At 41.0% G+C, this 18,267-nt stretch overlaps 1 protein-coding gene across 1 annotated transcript in view; it reads right to left on the bottom strand.

Annotated features, from left to right (window-relative positions):
- The window catches only part of PCCA (propionyl-CoA carboxylase subunit alpha), a 378,264-nt gene that overhangs the window by 243,977 nt on the left and 116,020 nt on the right, over positions 1 to 18,267 (bottom strand). Inside the window, exon 8 of the mRNA XM_069601951.1 lies at positions 4,403 to 4,439. Within this exon, the coding sequence (XP_069458052.1) occupies positions 4,403 to 4,439 (37 nt within the window). The remainder of the gene's footprint in view (positions 1 to 4,402; positions 4,440 to 18,267) is intronic.

Raw genomic sequence — 18,267 nt, 5'->3', positions numbered from 1 at the left:
GTTGGGAATATAAGTACACGGGGCTTCCCTGGTAGCTCAGTTGGTAAAGAATCTGCCTGCAATGCAGGAGACCCTGTTTCAATTCCTAGGTCAGAAAGTTCCCTGGAAAAGGGATAGGCTACCCACTCCAGTATCCCTGGGCTCCCCTGCTGTAGCTCATACAGTAAAGAATCTGCATGCAATGCGGGAGACCCAGGTTCGATCCCTGGGTTGGGAAGATCTGGAGAAGGGCATTGCAACCCACTCCAGCATTCTTGCCTGAAGAATCCCCATGGACAGAGGAGCCTGGCGGGCTCCAGTCCATGGGGGTCTCAAAGAGTCGGACACAGGTGTGCAAAGCATAGCACCTATAGGAACACACTGTAAAATTCTTTTAAAATATTGTCTGATTGAAATTTTTCAAAATAATACACCAGGAAAAAGTTAACAAGCAAGAAAAATATCCAAAAGTCATGAGTACTTTGCAGAGATTTAACTTGGTTATAAAACAGAATGACTGGCTGGAAATGTTAGAGTGTCTTCTCTTGAAGACATGACACTTAAGCCAAGATATGAAAGATATCAGCAAGAGTGTTCTAGGCTTCCCACCCTATCCCCAAAAACTTATTCTAAGTTTGATGTGTTCAAGAAAGCTAGTGACTAAAGTATGGTAGGCAAGGAAGTGAGTAGCATAAAATGGGATTGGAGAGAAAGGCAGATGTCAAATCATTCGGGTTTGTAGTCCCAACAAAGAATTTTCATTTTATCTAAGTGCAATGGAAAGACATTAATGGGTTTAAAGCAGGAATTGACTGGGTGGGATGAGATGGGGTGAGTCCTCATTATTTAGAGTTTAAAAATATCACACCAACTGCTATGTGAGGAATGGCTAGAGAAAATATTATCATAGTCCCCGCCAGAACAACGGTGATCTGGAGGAGAGTGTTGGTAGTCAGGACAGTGAGCAGTGAATATGGGAGATATTTTGAATGAAGAAGTGACCGAACCTATCGATAGCGTGACAACAGGATGACAGGGAAAGGGCGCCACGATAGCGCTCGGGCTTCAGCGTCGGCCACCAAGCATGTGACATCTACTCAGGCCTAAAAGCCCTGGGAGAAACAGGTCTGCAGTGTGATGACCTGAGGACCAAAAAATTTTCACTTACATTGGGTATGATTTTTAACTGTGAGAAAGACAGGCCAAATAAAGGAATTAGAATAATCTGGAAGTTGTTAAAGACTGATTTGAAATTTACGATTTCTTTTTCTTTCAAGAATCAATTTTGGCCTGACTGTATTAAGGACCTTTGATCCAGATCAAACTGTAATGCAAATCAAGCTCACTGATTGCTGTCGTCTATCTCTGGGGTTAAAGATAAACTAGAGATCAATAGGTCTTGTATCTTCAAACTTAGAGAGGTCAAAGGGAAAATATCAGGAGTGAGGATGAGGGAGAAAAGGAAGGCCAAAAAAACAAGTACACAGAAGTAACATATTAAGTCTTATTAACTGTCTCTCAACCTGACAATGATAAGAGGCTATCTGACCCTTAAATTCCACATATAACATGCTTAAGTGCCTTGTACTATTTTACACAAAGTGGCAACTCAAATTTTAGCCCACATCCTCTAATCCTATTAGTTTTACCAAAGTATCTTGAAAAATACATGGTCCCTGGAGCTAAATGAACCTAAATTTGAAGCACCCCACCACTCAGTAGCTCTGTGACCTTGAGCAAATTACTTACCATTTCTAATCCTTTGTTTCTTAAATGTAAATGAAAATAATTAAGACGAGAATTAGCATTAGAAATAACATTCACAAAAGTGCCTGCTACTGGGGAAAAAATGCTCCATAAACAAGAGCTACTATTATGCAAAAAACACCTAATTCATCAATGCTCAAGGCAGCAGTTTCCTCCTTGGGCCGCACAGGAGAAAAGAAAAGAAGTACAGATGTCAGAGAGAAGGAAACCACAGAAAAGATCAATTTCATTTTCACCACATAACCCAGAAAGATAGTAAAACAAAGAAATCTATGAATAGTTATGACCATCCACAACTTACAAATGGACAGGTTTGAGAGGTTTGATTACATTTCAGCTGTTTAGAAAAGGGAACATATTTTACCAGGGAATCAATGTTCAGTTCAACTCTTGGACAAACTCATGAGAAGTCATTAAACTCAAAATGTAGTTAAAATGTGATATATCTCAATAAAATTAGTATAAAAGTGATGAATCGCCAAACAATACAGAAAACCCAGAAACTTTAATAGTATGTAATTCAACTTATTTTAGAAGCTGGCACTTGAGGGAAAAGGTTTTACGGGAGGTTTCGGGAGTGATTCAGAAGGGGCTTTCAGGGGAATTCCAAAGCTTTATAAAGTTGATGACCCTGCCCTGTTCTTTATTATGTTTTATTTCACCTCAAATTTTATGGCTTCCCTTTCTTTCAGCATAAGCAAAACACTGCTGCTGCTGCTGCTAAGTTGCTTCAGTCAGTCCTGTCAGACTCTGTGTGACCCCATAGACAGCAGTCCACTAGGTTCCTCTGTCCCTGGGATTCTCCAGGCAAGAATACTGGAGTGGGTTGCCATTTCCTTCTCCAATAAGCAAAACACTAGCACTCTTATATTTAATAGCCATGATGGCAATCGTCCATTTCACAAATGAGAAGAAGCAAGTGAGGAAGAATTAGAGGAAAGATAGGAAAGAGGAAGGCCCATAAAGGATGTGCCCAGATAGTAAAAGAGCCTCAAATTGAAAATAACCTCAGTAAGTATAAAACTGAAGTGGCGGGGGGCGGGGGGTGGCTCGGGGTGTGGTTAAGCACAGCATTAAAATATTAAAGGAAGAGAGCCAAGTGATGAGCACTGGTCAGAGTCCCGTTGTGATTAAGTGGTTATTTTAAAGGCTACAGTGTTGTTGTTGTTTTTTTAATTAAGTGGAAGACAAAACATGAAAGAGCAAGCTAAACAATCTGTCACTTACACAAAGGATATTTTTCAAGAGCTGAAGATTCACAATTTAAATTGTGACAAACCAGTGTAATTCAAGATTTTATCCTAATCTCTTTGTATTTCTCAAAAATTCCTCCAAATATTCTGCTCTTGTAGATACTACTGCGATATTACTATTACATCCTATTACATAGATAATAATAATACCTAAACGAGAACTAGAAAGACGACTTTTGACATTTAGAAGTACATAACGGAATAAAATTATTTTAGGAGACTGTCTGCAAAAGCCAGCAGATAGGTTATAGCCTCTTAGGCTATGAGGAATGCCAGTGATTTCAAACCACAGAGACAGAAACTGTTGATTTCCTTAAAGACATAAACCCCAAAATAGGCCCATGTAGTTCAACTTATTCAGAATCTAGCAAATCTTCCTGTGAGGTACTGAAATGCTTTCTGATGAACCTGGAGAAATGATTAAATGAAGAGCTGTTACAGTCAGATAAAATAAGATTTTCTGGGGTCTGGTCTCAACTCCAGGACCTGTATCAGTCAAATCAGCCAAATCAATGCTCTCCGAATGAATAAAGTAACTCTAAACAATCAATCTAATGAGAAAACAAGACTAAAGAAATGTTAATGTGGGGTGCTGAAAAGCTTGGCTCTATCAGTTCAGGAATGCTAAGATGCTGGGAATTCCTAGCTATCAAACATTGTCTAATCTCTCTCCTATTCCTACAAATTTCTATCAAATGTAAACAAATATGAACTGATTAATACAACACTGCAGTTATTCAACAGTAGTACTAATCCATGATAATGCTAGGCCCCTGCATTTTCTTAATTACCATGTACTAAAAATACACTAGTTGTCAAGAGTGCCAGGGATATTTTTGAAAATAAAAAGTCAGGAAGCACTGGCCCAGTGCAATTATACATAAAACAGTCAAGTAAAACAGTCATTAAAATGTTCTTTAGTTTACCTTTTACTCCAATATAGAATATTCTGTTCTAATCTCTCACATTGTATTTTCTCTTTCCTAGCAAGATGATAAAGTTGGTATTTAACATCTTAGGAAAAGGTAAAAACTTGAAGAGCCTTGTCAAAGAGGAAATCCTCATTTTAACCATGAGTGCCCTTAAGTAACTTATGGTCTACTCCATATATATAAACTTATATTCCATCCAGTCTCAAGAACAATTAAGACAATTTTTTCTTTTAATTAGCCAGTGACTTCATCTTACAAAAGAACTATCATGAAGGTCAAACTACTCTTTAAAATTCACAGTAATAATAGAATAGGGTGATGCTGTTGATAAATTCTTCCAGAGGAAAAACTCATCAGAAATCTGAAGCTATTAAAGTACGATTTGCTCTCGGGAATTAGGTATTACGTGTTTACTCAACCATATCTGCTGAAAGACACAGAAACTCAACCAAAGTTAATTTAAGAACTTACCAATTTCCCTTGCAATTCTGACAGCTTCATCTGCATCCTGAAAAAGCAGGAAATGAGACTCAACATTAATCCCATCAGCCATTGCACAATGTCTTTAGGGCAGTCATATATTGCACTACTGTCTCCTCCGATTCATTTAATGTTCAATTTTACAACCTTCTAACTCTTTTCAGTCAGAGAAATGTAAAATTAATACCATAAGTGGAATGTAAATTCTACCTCATCATTATTATATTAAGAGACTCAAAGCAGTTGGAAATGAGCCGGCAGGAAGCACTACCAGAAATGCCAAATGATTTGGTGCAGTGGCTGGAATTTAAGGGCAGAATTTAGATGTTTACAATCAATACTGAATCATAAATCAGATCATTAAAGCTTGTCCACAGCCAGCTCCTTTCTGTCTCTGATATTTATACGTCATGTTTTCCTTGATTCTGTCAGCAGGGGGAGTTGATTCTCTATTGTTTGGGAAGAGCTCGACAGATTTTCCAGAAATAAAGTAACTAAATTTCCAGTATCTATAGGAATTGCCAATTGTTCCCCTCAAAAAAATTCCTTTAGTAATCTCCATTACTTTTATTTTCAATCCTTTTTTCAGGCACATAATTTTATCTTTACCAGTTGTACCTTGTTAATAGAAATTAAAAATCTGAAATTTCATGAACTATCTAGTGGGGGGGAAACTTCCCAAAAGCCAAAGAAAGGAAATGCATTCTAAAATAGCACACGGTAACACTGTAAGTCAATTTTATTTCAATAACAAATAAAACAGTACAAGGTAAGAGTTTATGAAAGCAAGGATTAGTCATTGCTAAATAGTGACCAATGCTATTGAATGCACAAAAACTTGCCTTGAATCTAAACTATTTCATTGATCATTAACTCTCACCTAACACGCCCAACATAGGACATTCCCCTTACATTTCCTCCATAAACAGCAAAGAAAAGCTGAAAAGATGTTAAATTCAAGTAAATCCTAGTAAATTTAACTTTTTAAATAATTTGGTGACATAAACTATCACAAGGAATGACAATAATGTTTTGAAACCACTGGCTGGTAAGAAAGCCTGAATTTTTGGAAAATAATTTTAAACTATCAAAGTAAATGCTGGTGTTCTTTTTAAGTTTTTACGTTAATACTTTAAAAATGTAGAGTAACCATGTCAGAATCCTCCCCCAAAATGGGGGGCGGGGGATGTTTATAACTGGTTCATTCATGTCTAATAAAAAAAAAAAATCTTCCTTAAAAGTCTTCAGTACCTAATAACATCCCCTGAATAAGGAGGTTGGCAGGGGAAGTTGTCAGAAAAATTTAATTTCCTTTCATTAGCCAGTCTGCTCCACAAATAGGTGCTTGTTAAGTTCAAAGCGGTCCTGAAAGCGACATCAGTTTTAAGTCTTTTTTTTTTTTAAACTCCAAGCAGTCACATCTGCTAATGAGATTTTCCAAATAACAATTGTTTTCAAGTCAGAGATAAATCTATACTTCCCATTCTATTCCCTCCCCACAAAAAAAAAAAAAAAAAATCAAGGTTTACTGCTTTATTACACCTTGCTGTTTTTGCTGACCCTACATTCTCCAAATTTTAGCTTAAAGGGATAAAATTCCATGAAAAGGGTCATTTAAGAATGTTAGTGGTTTCCACACATTGAGTTTGAAGGTTCTTTGTTCAAGCCACTGACAGTTATTGGAGAATACTTCCCCTTAATAGCCTCTCTGTCAGGAAGTGTTAAACCTGCCAAATGCAGACAATTAGTGCCTCGCGAACAAAATACAGGAAGAGTACTGGCTGATGGAGACTGGATTATAAGAAGTCTAGAAGGAAACTTTTAACACATCTTTTCTTTCAAACATGTAATAGTATATTTGCAAAAGATACTCAAAGAAAAAAAATAAACCCTGCTATCTAAAACATTCATTTCCTGGAGAGAACTAACAGGCAAATATTAGCTCATTAGTAATATTTTAACATGCATTTATATATAAATATTAGGGATGGACTGTGTACAGAGAGAGGTATCATTTACACAAAGCAAAACTTCCAAAAATTCTTCAGCTATTACAAATCCATCTCTTGTACAAACCACCACAAAATCATCTCGTGTCTTAACTAATCGGTAATGCTTAAGTTTTCCTACTATGAAAAGCAAATTCACTAAATGACCTTCCAAGTAAAATCAAATAGTCTTTAAAATTAGCTTTTCACTTGTCAATAATTCACTGCAGAATTATTTTGTTGAGAACATATAATGTACTAGACACTAAAAATCTCTATTACCAGTTTCAATAATAAACTATTAAGTACATCTGGCTCCAATACGTTCTCTCAGCACATATATTTATAAAACTACTTTTAAAGGGATAAAAAGCCCAATATAGCTCGAAACCCAATGGCACTGACACATCCCACAGTGTAACTTCCTTGTAGGGCTGAACGTGAGGGAAGGTGATAAGTCACTCAGTCGTGTCTGACTCTTTGTGACCCCCATGGACTGTAGTCCACCAGGCTCCTCTGTCCATGGGATTCTCTAGGCAAGAATACTGGAGTGGGTTGGCATTTCCTTCTCCAGCGGATCTTCCCAACCCAGGGATCGAACCAAGGTCTCCTGCATTGCAGGCAGATTCCTTACCATCTGAGCCACCAGGGAAGCCCTCCCTACAGGGCTAGAGGTAGAAAAACAATTCTTAGTAAAAAGAATTAAACCAACAAGAAAAAGACCAACAGTCATCAGGAAAAAATGGGCAAAGGATTAAATAAGAAGTTTACATTAAATGAAATTTAAAAGGGTAACATATAAAATATGTTCAACTTTAATCATAATTACGAGACAGTACTTTTCATCCACCAGTGTCTGAGAAGAGCCAAGAGCGGTGACCTGAAGGAGAACCAGCACTACTCTCCCTACTGGGTATAATGTTTTTAAAAAGAAACGGTCAGTATCTATCAAAAGTGTGAGGGCATACATCTTTCGACCCAGAAATTTCATTTTGGAGAAGTTATTCTACAGATATACTCACATGCACACACAAAGAGACATATATAAAGACATTTATTATTTTCACTTGGTTGGTGGTGGTTTGATAAAGAAAGAAAATCAGAAGGAAAAAAACCCCCAAAACTTAAAAGGCCTTAACTAGGGAAACTGGTAAACGGGTACCATAAATGGTTCACATATCAACATGGAATACTACACAGCCTTTTAAACAAATGAGATTGCTCCATATGTTCTTATGCATCCATCTGTGCATTAATTAGGAAAATATTTACAGGGAAATACCACATGAAGTAGATTTTGCCCTCACGGAACATACAGCCAAATAAGAGAAACAGAAAAGAGAGTAAACAAATCCACTGAGACTTGAAATAAATGTTCCATGGAAACCAATGGTACAGAGGCAGCCAGTAAGAGGGAGAACCCATTTTAGAAAGATCGCTCAGACAGGGGGCTTCCGAAGCAAAATTTAAACTGAAACCCGAAGGGAACGGCAGTTAGCCACCATGGGAAGATTCAACAGAAAGAATTCTAGACAAAAGGAGCAACATGCATGACAACCCTAGACTAGAAAGCTCGGTGCAGAAGCACAGTAAGGACGTGGCAGAAAAGGGCAGGAGGAAGCATCGATACAGGTAGAAGCTGTGGTCTGCTCTGACGGGACCTTATGGGATTCGGTCTTGGTTCAAATGCCTTGGCACTAGGCAGGAGAAAGATGGTTCAGGTTTAGGTTTCAAGAAGATGACTCTCACACACTAAAGAGATGCAAAATACGACATACACTGTGGGGGGAAGAGGAAAGTTAGAGGACAATACACAGCATGTGACCTCATCTACATTAAGACAGAAAAACATACATCAATGTTTATAAAAACTTACGTACGGACATATTAAAAAACTCAGCTTGAGTTACTGCTCAAAAACAGGATTGAGAGCTGGGGAAAGGGGGAAATTTTACTTCTCATTGCATACCCTTAGTTTCACATTGAACTTTAAAAAAAAATAAAGATAAAAATTTAACCCTACGTTCATAATTCAAAAATTAAATTAGGGCTTCCTTGATGGCTCAGTGGTAAAGAATCTACCTGCCAATACAGGGGACACGGGTTCGATCCCTGGTCCGGGAAGAGCTCACACGCCAGGGGACACCTAAGTCCGTGCGCCACAACTACAGAGCCAGAGCTCAGAGCCTGGGAGCCACGACGAGGAAAGCCGCTGCAGTGAGAGGCTCAAGCACCACGACCAAGAGCAGCCTGGCTCACCAGAACTAGAGAAAGCCCGTGCACAGTGACAAAGATCCAGCGGAGCCAGCCAATCTGCCACACCCGACGGTGTTATTCCAATTATCTAACTAGTGATTTCCAGAGCTGTTAACAAAATACAGTGGTGGTGGTGGTGGTTTAGTTGTTCAGTCATGTCCAACTCTTGCGGCCCCACGGACGGTCCACCAGGCCCCTCTGCCCATGGGATTTCTCCCAGGCAAGGATACTGGAGTGGGTTGCCATTTCCTCCTCCAGGGGATCTTCCGACCCAGCGACTAAATCTGCATCTCCTGCACTGGCAGGTGAGTTCTTTACTGCTGAGCCACCGGGGAAGCCCCCCAGAATATAGTCTAATCCCAATATCCGCTTCAAATCTGCATGACTTCTTGCTGCCTCGGAACGAAATCTCAGCTCCTTCACTGGATTTCCATGCCTGTTCCTGTCATTCTGAGCCACCAGTCCATCTTTGTCTCTCTCCATCCCAATGCCAGGCACTCTCTCCAGCCTTTCCTCAGCCAACCTGGCTCAGCCAGAAACTTTATTCTCCTTCACCACCTTCAGCAAACCAACTCACAGTACTGTATGTCCTACACTAGGCCCTGAAGGCACAGGACAGAACAAGAAAAGCTCCTCTGTAAGTAAAAAATTACAATATTACACCCCAGCCCTCATGTAATCTATAGCCTAGAGAAAAAGACAGATCTTAAACATGACTGCATGGCAGCTAAGAAATCAGTACCGAGAGGCGTGCTGCAGAAGCGAAGAGGGCACATGACAACAGGGGATCTCGAACTCAAAAACGGTCTCAGGAGGCTTCTCAGACGTAGCGACTTTGAAAAGAGACCTAGGAAATGAAATCACGGTGGAACACAGTCAGGGAGACTGGGGCCTGAGAGTCAGCCCACTGCAGAGTGAGGCAAGGCCTCAGAAAAGAGCATGAACTCCAGCATAAGAGCAAGGAAATGAGGGGACTCACTTTGGCAGCCTTTGACAGACTTTTAGCATAGAATTTACTTATTATTTGTATATTGTCTTACCCTGTGTAGCCCCTGATCCCATTAAAATGTAAGCTCCAGAAGAGTAGAAATCTCTGTCCCGTTGGCTCAGCGATATACTTTCAGTGCCTAGAACAATGCCTGACATGCAAGAAACAGCTGCTGAGTGAAAGAAGGAATGAAGGAGTGGACAGATGCCTTCTTTAGAGAGAGGTGAACGGGATCTGTGGAGTCCAGCCGGGAAGCGGCAGTCTAGGGGAGAGACAAACGACCATTTTCTCTTAAAGTGAGGGGTGCTTGCTTCGAGCCTCACCCAGACGTCACTCTCTTTAGAAAGCCTTTCCAGTCCTATGCCAGGTTAGGCATCATTGCCCTGTGATCACATTACACCCTGCCCCTCCATTAGGACGGCCCCTGCCGCACTTCATCTCCAGGAGCGACGTGACTAGCTTGCTCGCTCTCTCTGCTGAATCCCCAGAGCTTAGCAAATCAACACATTACTTGTTGAATGAATAAACAACCATCCATCAGCCTCCAAAGAAATCAGTCTGTTGTGACAGGACGATCTCCTGAATGACTGACTCCAGTGCCAACAGCACTTCTCATCTCAGGAGCATCGATGTTAGAAGGGGGTGAACCTGTATCCAAGGAGACGGAGAGGCTTGTCCAAATTCCCGTATCTAAGTGACACACAGAAAGGGTGTGCTGTACATTAATCTGGAGCACGGGCTCAAGAGCCAGACAGGCTCCAGTTTTGCCCTAACATTTTGATGAAATATTGTCAACACTGGGCAAAACCAGCTCCGGGTATTTACCCTCACGTCTTAATTCTCTCTCAGTCAAGCACTTTTCTCACTGCATCAGACAATTTCAAGTTTTGACATTTATGTTTTCAAAAAAAAAAAAAAACCCTGCTGTTAAAAACAAATATATAATGCTACCCATATTAAGGATTTTAAAATGAACATTTCTTTAATTTTTTTAAAAAGTCAAACTTAACGTGGTAGTTAGCTTTCAAAATGAAGGGTCACAGTTTGCCAACAAAGGTCCGTCTAGTCAAGTCTATGGTTTTTCCATCCATCTATGGATGTGAGAGTTGGACTGTGAAGAAAGCTGAGCACTGAAGAATTGATGCTTTTGAACTGTGGTGTTGGAGAAGACTCTTGAGGGCTACAAGGAGATCCAACCAGTCCATTCTAAAGGAGATCAGTCCTGGGTGTTCTTTGGAAGGAATGATGCTAAAGCTGAAACTCCAGTACTTTGGCCACCTCATGTGAAGAGTTGACTCATTGGAAAAGACTCTGATGCTGGGAGGGATTGGGGGCAGGAGGTGAAGGGGACGACAAAGGATGAGATGGCTGGATGGCATCACTGACTCAATGGACGTGAGTCTGAGTGAACTCCAGGAGTTGGTGATGGACAGGGAGGCCTGGCGTGCTGTGATTCACGGGGTCACAAAGAGTCGGACACGACTGAGCGACCGAACTGAACTGACTGACTAATCCTGATGACTTCAACTCAAGAGGTAGGAGAAATAATCCAATGACATCATTTGATTCTCTTCCTCAAGCAATAAAAATTCCTGTCATTCATTCTGTAATGCCAACCTGCCTTGAACTAAACTCAGTTTCTCAAGTTATTTAATGCATGGAAATACTGATGAGGGAAGCACTGGAGGAAAGCATTAAGCTATAAATTCTAAAGCAGCAGTTCCAGAAATGGAGAAAGACGAAAGAAGCCAACAGAACCAGTAACCATTTCTTTTACTCCTCTATTTCGCTTGCATTAAGCGAGCTTTATCATCCAACCCAAGAATAAAACCATGAAAAATCCTGTTTTCCAGAGAATATGGTGGGAAGGGTAGGTGATGTTGCTATAAGCAAGTTAGTGAAAGTGAAATTGCTCAGTTGGGTCCGACTCCTTGTGACTCCATGGACTATAGCCTACCAAGCTCTTTCGTCCATGGAATTTCCCAGGCAAGAGTACTGGAGTGGGTTGCCATTCCCTTCTCCAGGGGATCTTCCTGACCCAGAGATTAAACCCAGGTCTCCTGCACTGCAGGCAGACACTTCACTGACTGAGCCACCAGGGAAGCCCCGAGTAAGCAGATCACAAACATGTAGAAAGAAGCTAAAAAAAAACTGGCTGCCTTTTCTGCAAGCCTAATATACCTGCTGGGTTTGTTTCCCTGGTAGCTCAGCTGGTAAAGAATCTGCCTGCAATGCAGGAGACTCCAGTTTGATTCCCGGGACAGAAAAATTCCCTAGAGAGGGGACAGGCTACCCACTCCAGTGTTCTTGGGCTTCCCTGCTGGCTCATACAGCAAAGAATCCACCTGCAATGCAGGAGACCTGGGTTCGATCCCTCGGTTGGGAAGATCTCCTGGATGAGGGCATTGCAACCCACTCCAAGGGAGAATCCCATGGACAAAGAAGCCTGGCAGGCCACAGTCCAGACGCAACTGAGCAGCTAACCACAGTGTACCTGTTAACGGTCTAGAGCACCCACCTGTAAGGCAGTGAGGCTCAGTAGCTAAGAGCAAAGGTGCTGGGGCCAAAAGGCATGGGCTCCAATGAGGACTCATTGACAGTGTATGTGTTACCTACCAGTGTGCCTCTCTGGAATTAGGTTTTCTCATCTGTAAGATGGACACAGTATCTCCTAGGGATTATTAAAAAGATGAAATCAGTAACAGATGAAACATGCTAGAACAGAGTCTGGCAAGAAGTAAGCACTCAGGGTTGGCAATGTGATAAAATGGGCAGCCCGCACCCTCAACTATCAAGCGTGATTCTCTCCTACTTGACCCTGGGTGTTCTATCCTGGGATCATCACTCTCTCTGAAATTGCATGATACAGAATACAGAACTAATACAGATGCTACAACAACACAAAAAATGTGTCTAGGGGAACCTCCAGCACACTTGCCTGGATCCACTGATCTGAGTACTCCTCCTAGTGGGTGATCGGGGCTGGTCTTGGGTGGGGAAGGGAAGGAAAATCTGTAGCAAAGATGCAGATTCAAATAGTCCTCCCCGACACTGAACACCCCATTCTTCCCTAGTGATGTTGGTGTCAAATACCACCTCCACCATCTGCCACTCAGACGACACCTCTCCTCCCTCTCTCACCACAGTCTACTTACCAACCCCAAATTCTGGGCTCACTGGACCCAAGTCCTGCTACTCATCTGTACAGGAAGCTATTTGGGAGTACGGGAAGCTATTTGGGAGTTTACTTACATCAGCTGGTTTTCGAACAAAAATGTGACTGCTTTTGAAGAAAAAAAAAATCACTGCTTCAAGACATTATGGGGAAATGTTATATCTGTGTACAAAAAGCTATACACCCTCAGTTCAGTTCAGTTGCTCAGTCGTGTCCAACTCTTTGCGACCCCACGGACTGCAGGATACCAGGCTTTCCTGTCCATCACCAACTCCCAGAGCTTAATAGACCCTCAAGTCATATACAAAAATAAAGCAGAACTTCCAACAATCCTGGGTTCAAGAAATAGGCTCCCGCTGATGACGTGTTTCCCAGATAACTCTGAATCAAACAGAAGACTCTTTCTGCTTAATTTATTTGCAAATCTAAATTTTAGCACACATTTCTCTAATTATAAAGCACTGTAATAAACATGGCTGAATAAATCTCTTTTTTTTTTTTCTTCCCAAAAATATAAAGCCTCTGTAGCATCATCAGGAAAGTTACTCTTGGTTTAGCAGGGAAAAAGGATACTGATGTCTAACAGTATACTTTTTGATTCCTAGGAAAGAGCTTTTCTTTTTTGGTTTTTGTAATGATTCCCTTCATACCAGTTTTTTGTACTTATTATTTGGCTCTTTCTACTAAAGCAAAAGTGCAGTGTTGAAAATCTAGCTAATGAGGTGATAAAAATAATTACTACTGTGAACCTATAGTATAAACCTCATTCAACTACGTTACCATAACTTTGAGATGCAATTATTACTATTCTCTCTTACAGAGCAACAGAAACTTGAACAAGTTTAATAAATATCCCAGGAAAAAAGGTAGGTATTAGAATCAAACAAAGCAATTTAACCACTGGTGATTCCTCCCCCTGCTTCACCCCTGACATCTAAGGGATCATGAAATCTTCAACCTCCAGTGTTTCCCCACACTGCCTACTTGGCTCCATCCTAATATCTTACTTCAGGCCCCCATCATTTCTTGTCTGGATTAAAGGAAATGCGTTCTAATTGGCCTACCAACCTCAAGCTTTGCACTGCTCTAATCCATTTTCCACATCACAAATCAAAATCAGTTCAGTTCAGTCACTCAGTCGTGTCTGACTCTTTGCAACCTCATGAATCGCAGCATGCCAGGCCTCCCTGTCCATCACCAACTCTCGGAGTTCACTCAAACTCATGTCCATCAAGTCGGTGATGCCATCCAGCCATCTCATCCTCGGTCATCCCCTTCTCCTCCTACCCCCAATCCCTCCCAGCATCAGAGTCTTTTCCAATGAGTCAGCTCTCTGCATGAGGTGGCCAAAGTACTGGAGTTTCAGCTTCAGCATCATTCCTTCCAAAGAAATCCCAGGGCTGATCTCCTTCAGAATGGACTGGTTGGATCTCCTTGCAGTCCAAGGGACTCTCAAGAGTCTTCTCCAACACCACAGTTCAAAAGCATCAATTCTTCGGCACTCAGCTTTCTTCACAGTCCAAGTCTCACATCCATACATGACCACTGGAAAAACCATAGCCTTGACTAGACAGACCTTTGTTGGCAAAGTAATGTCTCTGCTTTTGAATATGCTATCTAGGTTGCTCATAACTTTCCTTCCAAGGAGTAAGCGTCTTTTAATTTCATGGCTGCAATCACCATCCACAGTGATTTTGGAGCCCCAAAAAATAAAGTCAGCCACCGTTTCCACTGTTTCCCCATCTATTTCCCATGAAGTGATGGGACCAGATGCCATGATCTTCGTTTTCTAAATGCTGACCTTTAAGCCAACTTTTTCACTCTCCTCTTTCACTTTCATCAAGAGGCTTTTTAGTTCCTCTTCACTTTCTGCCATAAGGGTGGTGTCATCTGCATATCTGAGGTTATTGATATTTCTCCCAGCAATCTTGATTCCAGCTTGTGCTTCTTCCAGCCCAACGTTTCTCATGATGTACTCTGCATAGAAGTTAAATAAGCAGGGTGACAATATACAGCCTTGATGTACTCCTTTTCCTATTTGGAACCAGTCTGTTGTTTCATGTCCAGTTCTAACTGTTGCTTCCTGACCTGCATATAAGTTTTCTAATTCCACAATTTTGATCATGTTAGCTCTTCTACATGAAACCAGAGACTCCCAAATCCACAAAAATGATGCCCCAGCACAGCATTCAAGGCCACACGTGGGCTCAGTCACTCAGTCGTGTCCAACTCTGCAACCCTACGGACTGTAGCCCGCCAGGCTCCTCTGTCCGTGGGATTTCCCAGGCAAGAATACTGGAGTGGGTTGCTGTTTCCTCCTCCAGGGGAATCTTCCCCACCCAGGGATCAAACCCGCCTCTCCTGTGTCTCCTGTACTGCAAGTGGATTCTTTCCCACCGAACCACCAGGGAAGCCCTGAGACCACACATATCTAGATCCTAAGTATCTGTTCAGCCCCGTCTTACTACAGCCCCTCACAGGGCATCCCTGCAGTTTTTTAAAGCTCCTATGGTTGCCCAGCTCTGACAAGGTATTTTCACTGACCATAATGCTATATTTCCATCATTAGCCTGACTTTTTTAGCTAACTCATTGTTACTCAGACTTCAGATATCACTTAAATATCCTTTCTGTGGAAGTCTGAAACGGGGTTAGGGGCCCCTCCTACATGGGCCCCATGCACTCTTAGCCTCACATTATTAAAATGTATTAAATTGCCTGTCTACTTGTCTCCCTAAGGGGAGCTGAAGCTCTTTGAATTCAGGGTCTCTGGCTGGTTGTTTTGTTGTTGTTGCTGCTGTTTTGGCTAAACAAGTAGTTGGGGTTCCAACCCTGTCTACCGGCGGCTTCAGAAAAACACTCTTCATTCTCTTCTCAAGCCCCTGAGATCTAGTTAATAAGATACTGAATACAATGAAAGGCAAATACTTGATACCAGATGAGGAGCTGAATACTTGACTACTTTAAGTAACACTTGAAAATAACACTAGTTTCTCTCTCATGAAAAGAGCAACTCAAGGACAAGACAAAAGGAAATTATTCCAGAAGACTCCTTAAGTACAACACACAATGGTTTAAAAGAATATAGTAAACCATCTCCATGGAACCTCCAAGTAACATTCAGTTATTCAAATAGAAAAGGAACAAATGTTTTAAAGAGAGATATAACAAACTGAAACCACATTAATCTACTCAAGCACTTGGAAAGGAAAAAGGTAGAATATAGTTGCCGAGAAAAAGAACTGCCTTAAAAATACCACAGATCAATGGGGAGAAGAAAGAATGGATTTTAAAAAGATGGAATTATCTATAATTAGCACATATAGTCTTCCAGTGCAAGAGTACTGCTTAATGCAGTTGCTAAAACTACAAGGTATTCCAAAAATTTACACTATTTATCTGCATCAGCAAACCTCTATCTGCATAGACACCATCAAAAACAATCTTTTACCTAACAAATCTAAACTACACAATGTGAAGAGCAGTGCAGTTTCAAATTAAAGTGGAGTTACTACAGGCTTCTAAAATAATCAAATTTAAAAGAAAAAAATGTATTGCTTCTTATATCAGAAAGAATTAAAAGCAAACTAGAAATAAAACTAGTATTAAAATTTATCTGAAAAACAAAAGGGCATTCCATAAAATTATTTTCAAAATATTTATCTGAAAACTATATCCTATAGATTCAATTGCAGCTTAACAAATTCATTCAGACAAGTGGTGTTTGGAACTGTACACCACAGTCAAAGTTACACAGGCAATGACAATCCATCATTATTTAAGAGTATTAAGAGGATCTTAAAAATCACCTAAGGCATACAAGGAGACGATAGTGAAAAACAGTGGATTTCTTTTCCTCAACTTTCTACTTTTCCCTATTTTTCAAATGAACAGAGGTTGGAAATTCATATACAGTTTGTCGAATGAAGCCTCCTTGAAAAGAAAACCAAGAACACCCGTTGAAGAAGCAAAACCAAGTTTACAATTAGTAACACCTACTACAGTAAAAGGCACTATCATTTTCAGGCAATTCTGGAGGTTTCACTGGGATCAGTTCAAGGCCTGCTAAAAGCCATAGAGCCCCCCACCCAGGGATCTCCTCAACCACAATATGGAGAAAAATTTCACACTGGAGAGAGCTCCAAAAATATCAACATTTTAAAGTCCATAAGATCAAGTTCACTGGGAAGCAGACGTGCATGGGATCTACAAGTTCACCTTCATGCAGGCTCCAGGAGCCAGTGAGTTCAGAAGGTTTCAAGGGTGTTCAAACAGGACAAAATCTACATTGAAACCCTATATCAAAACCTTGAGGACTTTCCTCTGTTTTTTGTCTGTGGGAGTCTGGGGCTGGTAGATCTCCCTTCCAAATGCTCAACCACCAAGGCCCTGCACAGAGCCAGGTCTCTGATTAGAGATGGCCAACCACGATTTGATAAGCCAGTATAAGATGTTCATGAAAGGTTTGCCTCAGGCTGCCTGTGCTGTGAGTCAGACTACTTCTCCTCAAACATATTAAATCTGTAACTCAAACTCTAGTTCCTATCTTTCTCCATGGCATGATTTCACCAAGCATAATTTAGAATTACAACAGATTCTTTCAAAAGCTTTTGGTATGAGTGGTTCATCTGAGAGGCACCTTAGGGAAAAACAGGGGCACAAACTCTCAAACATCCAGAGTTTTTGCATTTTTTAAATCAACATGAAGAAGCTTCCAGAAGAAATTCAAATGCCAAATCTGTTTCCTTATGAAATTAACAGGGACGACAAGACTCACACAGAACAGCAAAGGCACAGAAAAAGCCAAATGAAAAATGTAAAAAACTTAAAACTCTCTCAAACCTACTGGTCTTTATCCTGCTCTTCCTGTTTCTCTATTCTGTGCTCCTCCGCTTTCCCTGCCCTGTTCTTCCTTCCCCTGACTTGTTCCCCTTTTCTCCTGGCTGACCAGAAACTTGTCAAATGAGGGCAAGTCCCTATGGCTGAAGTAAACCTCGATCTCATTCTGAACTGAGAGGCAGTATCAAAGATTTCCCAAAGCCTCCACAAAATAGAAGTTTACAGAGAAACAGAGTATTCTAGGAGTGTATAATCTAAGGTACCCAAGTTTATATCAACTGGTTCATACTGCTAGCAAGAGCCTCAGGCAGAAAATATTGGATTAACGGGAAGAAGAGGAAGACCCTGAAAGTGACTTGAGACTCCTAACCAAACAGAAACAGAGGTTTAGAAAAACTGTACATGATGGGCAAGGTCTTTGGGAGACTACCACCAAAATCCGCCCTGTGAAGTTCCGTTGGACTCTAGTGCAGTTCTGCTGGCAGAGACAGCAAAGTCCTCTGGAGATGTCAGAGATGGCCTCTTTAATGCCCTTCGACAGAAATCAAGGGGAGATCCTGAAGCACTTGCAACCCCAGCTCTCCACGTTTTGTGAGCAGTCTTAAACCAGA

The sequence above is a fragment of the Ovis canadensis genome, chromosome 10 (genome assembly GCF_042477335.2).
Source record: "Ovis canadensis isolate MfBH-ARS-UI-01 breed Bighorn chromosome 10, ARS-UI_OviCan_v2, whole genome shotgun sequence".
Taxonomy (NCBI): Eukaryota; Metazoa; Chordata; class Mammalia; order Artiodactyla; family Bovidae; genus Ovis; species Ovis canadensis.
Note: the sequence above shows the minus strand (reverse complement) of the source record. Positions and strands in the feature narration are given on the sequence as shown.